Source organism: Prenolepis imparis, unplaced genomic scaffold (assembly GCF_030444845.1).
Source record: "Prenolepis imparis isolate NDT839.2.m4 unplaced genomic scaffold, iyPreImpa1.0 SCAF_5, whole genome shotgun sequence".
NCBI classification, from domain to species: Eukaryota; Metazoa; Arthropoda; class Insecta; order Hymenoptera; family Formicidae; genus Prenolepis; species Prenolepis imparis.
In genome coordinates this window covers 14,501,298-14,511,252 of record NW_028141163.1, presented here as the reverse complement: position 1 = coordinate 14,511,252, position 9,955 = coordinate 14,501,298, and the positions used below count along the sequence as shown (strand labels likewise).

Sequence of the window (9,955 nt, the reverse complement as noted above, 5' to 3'; positions counted from 1 at the left end):
TTAATTTAAAATATTTAATATTATAATTTTTACCGCATTAAAGCAGTATTATAATTTGTCGAATTGTGTAATCATATATGTAGGTAGTGAATGATATTTTATTAATTTTATTACTTTTATTTAGACTTTTTACTATATTGTTTTCCTTTTAGGATTATTGTTTTCAGCTGTTGCCTTTAGAACTGTAAAAATATATATAATCAGCTTTGATTGAATGCTAATCACAGATGCCAAATAATTTTTAGTTTTTCTTCATTACTAAAAGATTGTGATGACCAAGTTGTAAAAATCTTATTTACATTACAGCGTGTTAGACAAAAACTTTATAGTTATATAGTTTACTATAGTAACTTATAATTTTTTCAGGCTCAATTCTGTAGAAATTGCTCTCAAACTTTATTCGCCATGGAAGTTAATGTAATCACGAGACGAAGAGTAATTGTTTTCTTCCCTGAGAAAGGCATTTCGCCTTTTTCGAAATTTTTTTGAATGGTTTAATGTTACGTTCTGAAGACAGAAAAAAGTATTTCTGACAATGAGTATTTTCTCATTTCATATAAAGTTGAAAAATAAATTTAATACAACTACAATTTTTAGGCATCTATAAATTATTTTAAAACATGATATTATATATGTTGTTTCTATGCAACAAATTTCGTTCATCGTCGAAAGATGATCTATTTCTTATAATCTCACAATCAGATAAGAATTAATTTTTAATTGTACATAAGATAATCGCAGAACGTGATACGGCCGATCGTCAAAGGTCAGAAAATAAAAGTATCACAGTAACAAGTAGTGCGATTCAAAGCATATAAAAATTAAACATAAAAATGACTTAGATAAACTATATCTGTAAATATTTTTATTTTTAGAATAATATTATAATAACCACTCTGAATGCTCTACTTCCCATCCCCTTTGCACTGAGTGCAAAGAGTGAACGATCATCGATGACAGAGCTCTCGAAACAAGTCCGAGAACTCGTGGTCGTTCTCACGCTCAAGGAAGAGAGCGATGTCTCTTCATCGTGGTTACGTTTACTCCCATGTTAGGGAGGGAGAATGAGATCAAGCACTACAGAAGTGATCCTGTGAAGCATGATCTTAAATTTCAGCAGTCTCCTATGCCCTATATATACTGTTAGTATTGGATTTTAACTACGGGTAACACTTTCTCGTTGTAGCCCTCTAGCGACTAAAGCAAAAACTAATCTAATAGCATTTTCAGTTGCATGTGCTAATGCTAATGCATTATAAACTACTGCACATAAAGGTGTCGTATATAAAAAATTTATATTAGCATAAATAATTAAAACAATAAAATAATTAATATTACGAGTTATATTATTTTAGTTAGTATTGAGAATAATATAAATACTTATAATATTACTTACAATTTATGTTATTATTGTTATTTAAATAATACTCGTAGTATATTAATTAAGCTATTTTAATTGTTTATAATATGTTATTGTAAATTTGTGATAAAGGTAAACATTCTTCTTATCGACATAGTAATATGTTTTATCAACTATTTTTCAATATCCTTCATAGAGGGTATTACTGATATGTTTAGAAGCGTCATGCAAATTTCAGGGACACTTTCAATCAAACTTCGATTAACTTCGACTAATCGATTAATCATCGATTAATTCAATTGGCAGAATTACAGCAAAATTTATAATTGTGTAACTCATTGCTCCTAATCTATTTTTTCATTTTTTAAACAACAATAAATAATAATTCTATATCTATATATATTAACAAAATACAGCAGATATAATTTATTAATAAATTAATCATCGATTAAGTTAATTGGAATTTAATCGAAGTGGCTCTCAAAACTTGAGAGAGATTTAGAAAACGAAAATTGAAATTCGGATAAATGAAGAGTGACTATTAAAATCATTAATTTTCACATGTAAATTTATGCGTACAAGAAGTGTGTGTATATATAGATACTGTTAAAAAATATATATAATTATTCCAAATAAGCATATAAAGCATAATATGCTAATAAAAAAGTAATAAATCATAGAAAAAAATTAAAACGTAGATAATAAAAAAAATTATAATTTTTATAATTTTTAATCACATTAGATAATATATATACACACACATACACACATCATATACACATATACACATTTAAGAAATTATTTTGCTTTAAATAAAGCAACAAACAAGATATATATATATATATATACTGCGACATATCATATATATATATATATATATATATATATATATATATATATATATACATATATGACATTCATCAGTTTTCAGGATTTAACAGAAACAAATGGACGGAAGATTTTTATATTTGCGTACGAAGAAATTATATTTACACTAATTGGCTCGTAATGAAATCGAGGAAGGCTGTAACTTTTGTATAAACACCCGGGAAACCTGGTTCGGCGCATCTGTAACCATATGATACTACTCCAACAACATAATATATTTTGTAATCTTGAGGACTAGGAGACATCATTGGTCCACCACTATCACCCTGAAAAATCATTTTATATCGTAAGTAAAAACAAATAAAAATATTTAATTAGCAAATTAATGATTTTTTTTTCTTTTAAATTTCAGTATCTTTAAAAATTATTGCATTATTATAATGAATTCGTTTCTCAATCATATATGTCTCATTAACACACACATAGTTCATTTACATATATGTATAAATAATTTTTAAAAAATACAAAAATTTTCAGAATTTGATAAAATTGCTTAGCGAATTATTAATTGAATAGCAAATAAATTTGATAAATAATGATATAAGGAATCATAAAAAGAACGACAGAAAATCGATTTACAATCAAAGTGTGTGCGTAACCAGATTGAAAACAATATGAATTTTCGGGATTACCTTTTCAATTGATTAAAGTGTATAATCTACATAATTCGATTTATTAATTATTTTTTTTATTTACCTATTAAGCCATTAAAAAATATAGTAAATAAGATATTAAAAATTTCTTATTAATATTTTCTATCAGTATAATTATTCTATAATCATTTCTCACCTGACAGGAGTCTTTTCCACCTCGAGCAAAACCAGCGCACAAAACGCGGCTATCTATTACATTTCCTTTAAAGTTCTGAAAAGCTGTTTTGCATTCTTGTTCTGTACGTACAGGAATTTGTGTCTGCAAAAGCCGACTGCTTGTGGGTCCACCTAAAAAATTAACAATACATATATCATAAAAAGCATTATAGCACTTCTGATAATTAATTATCACATATTTATTAGGCTTTTTTTATGTATACACATTCACACATATACACACGTGATTTATATATATACACACATGATATATATATATATATATATATTTATCAGATTAAAAGAATTAAAAAAATTTATCAAATTATAATTAACAAAAAATTATATATGCATAAGAATATATATATAAGAATATATATATTTGTGTGTATAGTTTATTTCATATGTACTTACGGAAATAAACAGATCCCCATCCAGCAATGAAAGGATATGTATTCTCCAGATTTCTATATCTATTAAAATCATCTACCGGAAGACAAATGGGATGAAGCGTTGCTGAAAGTTTATAAAGTTGATATCAATTTATCGTCAGTGTTAAAAAAAGAAATGAAAATATAAAACCTATCTCTATAAGCTATAAAATATTTAATTTTAAAAGCTGTGATATGATATTAATTTTGCACAGATTTTATCGATTTTATAAATCAAATATCTATCTAAATTTTAATCTATTTAATCTATTTAATTTTAAAATAGTTATATTTATAAAAAAATGTCTCTCTCTCTATAGATCTACGTTTGAACATATAATTCTCACTTATTAGGAGTGAAAAAAAAAATAAAAATTTTTTATCTCTGTAATTCTTTTTGGCGCGAAATGATAAATAGAGGAGGATAATTATCAAAGACAATTTACGTTAAATTACAAAAAGATAGAACTCGAAACATAAAGAAAAAAATGATAGAACTTCTCTGATTCCTAAAGAATCAGTAATGATTTTATTGAAGTTCCTTTTTTTTTCTTCTCATATTTCATATCGATCAAATGTTTTCAGTAATTTTTACACCGTTTATCGATCTTTCGTGGAAAAAATACCAACGTAATTGAAAAAAAAAAAAGAAAAACATTAGCAGAATAGGAAACCTCACATGTAAAGGGTACGTCTCGAGTCGTTTTCAAGACAGCCACATCATTTGTATGGGTTGTGGGGTTGTAGTCGGGATGTACTGTTTTTCTTTCAATAAAGTCCTCAAAGGGAATCGCTCCATCGTTATCGCTGTTGAGATCCAAATCGCCAATACGTACTTTATACAAATCATCTCGTCCGTACACGCAATGTCCGGCAGTGAGCACATGCCGAGAGGTAATCAGGGCACCACCGCAAAGCCATCTCGGAACATTCGGATCTCTCGAGTTTCTATATCCGAGAGTGGTGAGCCAAGGCCAAGCACCTGCAAAATTAATCAATTATTATTATCAGAATTATAGATTCATTAAGAAGACGCTTCCATATTTTTGTGAACAAGTTTGAAAAAACTTAAAATTAAAAAAAAAACTTCTATTTATCCGAATATTTTTAACAAGAAGAGGTATTTTAAATTTGTAATTTTTTTCTAAAAATATAATATAATTTCAAAATATGATTGTCAATGATCTGTGAGAAGCAAAAAAATTGATTTAGCATAAAAATTATTCGTACCTAACGAAGCTGGCTCGCCACCAACGATTCTACGTAGCGTTACATTACTGAATCCGCAATCAGGTGGATACAAAGGACCATACACAGTATTCGTGATCTCGCTGCGACCTTGATCGCCTTCTAAATCGTTGCCTGCGTTTCCTGTATCACCGGTATTTCCGCCATTGATGCCGGCAGGACAGCAAACTTGAGGATCCCTACCTTCAAACCCGCAAACGGAACCACGGAGAAAATTTCCTACTTCTGGATTTTGAGGATTTGATTGCAAAAGGTTGAGCAATACGGGACAATTTCTAATATTGATACATTTGCCTGATTGTCCTTGCGGATTTTGGCATGAACCTATAACAACAAAAATTGAGTTTAACGAATTTTAATATTATACCTATAATGAGTTTCTTTTTAAAAGATTTTTAATCAAAGTAATTGTCAATATAATTTTCTATTAATATATATTGCATATATATTGGTATATATATTTAAAAGACATATGTTTTTATAAAATCCATTTTAGATGATCTATGATTCGCGATAAAAGATAGAATTCTATTTATAGTTTTATGTGTTATATATTTTAATGTGTGTGTGTATATTTTAATATATATTTTTTGTATGCGTGCGTATTATACTTTTGCAAATATTTTCTGTATTACACATAAAACTTTAAATAGAATTCCATATATATTCTGTAAAAGACTTTTTATACGTTGACAAAGTATCATTTTTTGATATATATATGATACATATGTTTTTATATTGTTATAAGTTCATATAAGTTTTTGTATATTATATAAAAATTAAAATAATTATAATAGCATATTCGCTATGCATGCGTAACATTTTATTTTTGCATATAAATCCTGTTAATAAGATAAAGAATATTCGAAAAAAGACTTATTGTGACATATTTGTAATTATATATTTATCAAGCGATAAACAAGATTTTATTTTTATTAAAAATCTTTAATTAATCAAGAATAATTATAAAAATTATAAGCACACACAACACACACACACACACAGATAGCGATTATAGGAACATTATAAAATTTAGCATAAGAAATTGTACAACTTTATCGCTATCGTAATGAAATAAATTAAATGATTATTTAGAATGCATTTTATTGCGCAATAAACTACTATATGCACATTAAACATTTATGTACGTACGATCTCCGATTACATAAATTCTACTAATTGCAATATGTAAATGCATTTTCTGTGAAAAAAAAGTTGCTAATGTTTGTTGCATTGCTAAGTACTGTTTCTTAAACTCTGATGATCATAATATTCCGATAAGTTTATCGTGGTTTACATTGAAACATAGTGGAATACATTTAATTGTAAAAAATAAGCGGACAATATTATACATTCTAAATAGATATATTCAGCTATTAACTGTCAGATATTTGTGCCACATGAGTAAAAGATTATAACTTTTACATCTTTTTTTATTTCATAGCAAAATATTACTTTTAAAAAGATTTTCCTTATAAATTAATTGTGTGTGTGTGTGTGTGATTTCAAAACATTTTCTATAATATAATAATATATAACAAATATTATGTAATTTTCAACTTTTTACCCTTTATTTAAGATTTATTTAAGATTCTTTTATTTATATTACTACACTATTTACAGTTACAGCATGAACTGAAACAAAATCTATAACGTAATAAGTAGTGTAACAACTTTTTTATTCATAATGATTACTCTATATAATAAATCAACCGCGACCACATCCGGCAAATTATCTTTCTGATTCAATTATACTACATGTGATTAGAATAATTAAATAATAAATTAATATGTAAAAAAAGAATCAAACATGATTGTATAATTGGCCGTTAATTTTTCTGTATTATTTTCAAAGCGATTATTTCTATTTAATTTATAAAAATTATTTAAAAAGTTCGTTATATACATAATTATTTTCAATTAATGTTATACAAATAATTTCTCATTGAAACATAGTGGAATATATTACATATACTTTCAGTGTTTATCTCAAAGTATACTTCATCATTATATTAATTTAGATCGCAAATCTGATCGATTGTATAATCATGATTCTTTTAACTTGTGGCGATATTTTTTCTCGGAAACATCGAATCATTGAAAAAAAGATGCAAAATGTCGTAACAAACGGCCTCCAGCCAACCTTCATTGATGGTCATGCTACACAATATATATACATAAGAGTCTCGTTCTCTCGATTTAAAGAATCTCGCCTTGGCCGTGTTCAGTCAGTTTTACGTCAATATCTACTACTCGTAATTTCTCGGTAATCTATGTAATAATATAACGTAAAAAGTTTGTAAGCCTTTATACATATGATATTATATATAGTTATAAAAATTAATTAATCTTCACAAATTTATGAAGAGAAAAATACACCAATCTTACACGCTAAATTATTAAAAGAGAATTTTTAATATACAAAAACACATATCGATTTAATTATCTTAAAGTTCAATATATAATTTAAATACAACTTTCATAAATAAAATTCTTTATATAATTCTTTCGTAAATAGTATTCTTTAGTAATGAAGCTTGTCAAGCCATTAAGTAATTATATGGATAAAGTAACAATTACGTAAGACGGAAGACACATTCGAGAGTAACACAGCAGCATGTATATTTATAACAGTTAGACAATATATTTTGTGTCCGAATGACATTTGAATATATCGAACCTCTTTCATCCGAAATACCGGTTGGTTATTATTAGTAGTTGACAAGTAAAACCTGAGTGACGAGATTGTAATGGAATCTGTAGGGACATATATGTACTCAAAATGGTAATAAAAAGCGCATACCTTGAGACTGCGTTGATGGTATTAATATACATAATAAACTGATGAATACGATGACGGAAGACCACATTTTAAATCACGCGTAGCCTAAAAATTAAAATATATCACGTTATTTCAGTGTCAATATTTAAGTAGATCATGCAACTTATAAATAAATGTTTTATGTAATTATAATAATAAAAAAATCACTTATTATTTTTTTCACTTTGTTAAAATATTGAATGCAACTTCCGCTTTCAAGAGTTCTTAATATAAAAAGGGATACATGTGTGACTATTAAATAAAAACATTGTAAAGAAATTCGGTGAATCAGGATGTAGCACGTGTGTGGAGATTTCGATGCTTCTATCGCGCTAGTCGGTGTGAAAATAAGTTCTGCTTGGGTACCCCCGACATTGAATAAATACGAGTTTATCCATAATAGATGATTGATATTAAGCATTTGCAACCTAGCGTAACAACATATTGTTAGCGGATTCCCCCGCGACTTATTTCACGGTCAAAGTTAATTATGAGTTATATTTGACATTGAGAAATAAAATCGCTCCGAGTTCAATGAAAATAACATTATACTAATGACGTCAGACCAAAGATGCGTGTGCACGTTGAAAGCTACGATATTGACAAATTATTAAATTTTCTCGGAAAAATGTGTATGTGACATGAGAAGATAAGTCAATAATTAAATTATTGACTTATCTTCTGATTTCGAAATTAAAAATCACATTTTCTTGTTAAATTCAGAAGATAGTTTATGACATGTAATAATACTGATATATATTACCTATAAATATTATCAAAGTGTAATAAATACTAATAAATTCCAAATTTAATAAATATTAAATAAATTCCAAATTTTTGTTATATATACATAATTATTGTGGCAATGTATATAAGTTAGAAATTAATAATTCGCGAAATTTAAACCAAGTATAGTCAAGTATAATTATCATACAACAGCTTAGGAGCTGTAACGCTTTATCAAATAAAATATTATTATAAAATATTATTATAAAACATTATTTTTTCGCATGTTAAATAGGCATCAGCAATTTTCGAACGTAATGCGATTGTTATTTATAATTTAACGCACGTCATCTCATAATAGTTTATTAACAAAATAACATTGCTATCGTAAGATTGCATAAGAAACTGAGAAAGAGAATGAGATAGAGAAACAGAGGGAAAGAGATTAAAGATGATACAATATACATATATGGATAAATTCTTTTAGATCTCATTGACTATAGAAGCGCAAAAATGATTTTTATATACGCTTATAACAACAGAAACAATGGTATTAATTGATATAAAAAATTATAATGATATAATCATATTATTGAAAATTTTATTCACGTGTCGAAATTATATTGGTTTCAGTTTTTTTTAAGATGGACACTAATTCAATTTGGTTTAACTGTTACTCACTAATTAATTTAATATGTTACTGCTCGCACACAAATCAGATCCTTTTGCACAAAAATAAAGAAACCAGCGATTGGTAGATCAATGAGAACAGCGAGAATCGTCGATGAACATCGCACGAGGACTACTGGATTGCTCTCATCTGCCGCATTCTTTTTATAACGGACAGAGAAGCAATCAACCAATAGTCACATGCTAGACTGAGATTTAATTGTATGCGTGTAAATACGAAAGATTCTTCTACGTGTATATTGTTTCACACGAAAATTGCTGGCAAACATATGTTTGGATGCTAAAGATAGAAATCGAGAAAAATGTCGATTGTTTCAATACAAACAAAATTATCTTTTCTATTTCATATCTGTATGCATAACTTATAACTATGAATAATTTATAATTTTTAAATATGTAAAATATGCGTGTAATATTTTTCTATATATATATATATATATATATATATATATATATATATATATTATATTATATGTATATAAAATTTTTTCTTTACTAATTTTCTTTACTAATTTTATACTCTATTTTGCTTACAGTAAAGACATTTTTAAATTATATGAGAAAGACCTTGCTATGATATATTAATATAGTTTTGAATATTATAAATGATAATAACAAATATAAAGAAAACTTGAGTTTCAAAACCAAAAATAAATAAAAAAGTTTTATTAATTTCAATTAAACTTCACTTATTATTAGTTATTTTGCTACACACACATCACAATATTAATATGCAAATATATAAAATCTATAATCAGCCTGTAATTTTTTAAATGTAAATATGTATATATTTTATTGTAAATATTTTATTGATTATATAGCACGAAAAAATTGTAGCAAATAATTGTGTATATTTTATGTTATCAATATTATTTAAAAATGTAAAATAACATTATACTTAAGTGTAATATTCTCCATCATACAATTTTTTATTTATCTATATATTTATCTATTATATGTATATATACACACACATATAATA

At 26.4% G+C, this 9,955-nt stretch overlaps 1 protein-coding gene and 1 non-coding gene across 3 annotated transcripts; both read right to left on the bottom strand.

The window, feature by feature from the left end:
* Nucleotides 1–890: 890 nt before the first annotated feature.
* On the bottom strand, nucleotides 891–1,108 carry LOC145936894 (small nucleolar RNA U3). The gene has a single exon (XR_014425448.1). It is a non-coding gene; the product is annotated as a small nucleolar RNA U3 (small nucleolar RNA).
* Nucleotides 1,109–2,310: 1,202 nt separating this feature from the next.
* LOC145936433 (venom protease) lies at nucleotides 2,311–9,115 on the bottom strand. 2 transcript variants are annotated; one of them, XM_083038658.1, is made up of 7 exons: nucleotides 8,965–9,115; nucleotides 7,540–7,623; nucleotides 4,719–5,060; nucleotides 4,168–4,470; nucleotides 3,472–3,573; nucleotides 3,038–3,189; nucleotides 2,311–2,514 (listed from the first exon to the last, which is right to left on the bottom strand). In XM_083038658.1, exons 2-7 carry the CDS (start codon nucleotides 7,604–7,606, stop codon nucleotides 2,350–2,352), a joined length of 1,131 nt encoding a protein of 376 aa, XP_082894784.1. In that variant the 5' UTR covers nucleotides 7,607–7,623; nucleotides 8,965–9,115; the 3' UTR covers nucleotides 2,311–2,349. The 2 variants fall into 2 exon arrangements, with proteins under 2 accessions (XP_082894784.1, XP_082894785.1); XM_083038659.1 differs by lacking the exon at nucleotides 8,965–9,115 and adding an exon at nucleotides 7,726–7,954.
* Between the last annotated feature and the right edge of the window lie 840 nt (nucleotides 9,116–9,955).

What these genes read in the sequence shown, in the direction of transcription:
- LOC145936433 (XM_083038658.1), bottom strand. Translation starts at nt 7,606, where the DNA reads ATGTGGTCTTCCGTCATCGTATTCATCAGTTTATTATGTATATTAATA. An exon ending in ACCATCAACGCAGTCTCAAG is followed by an intron (nt 5,061 to 7,539) that starts GTATGCGCTTTT and finishes TTGTTGTTATAG; the next exon opens with GTTCATGCCAAAATCCGCAA. An exon ending in GTGGAAAAGACTCCTGTCAG is followed by an intron (nt 2,515 to 3,037) that starts GTGAGAAATGAT and finishes ATGATTTTTCAG; the next exon opens with GGTGATAGTGGTGGACCAAT.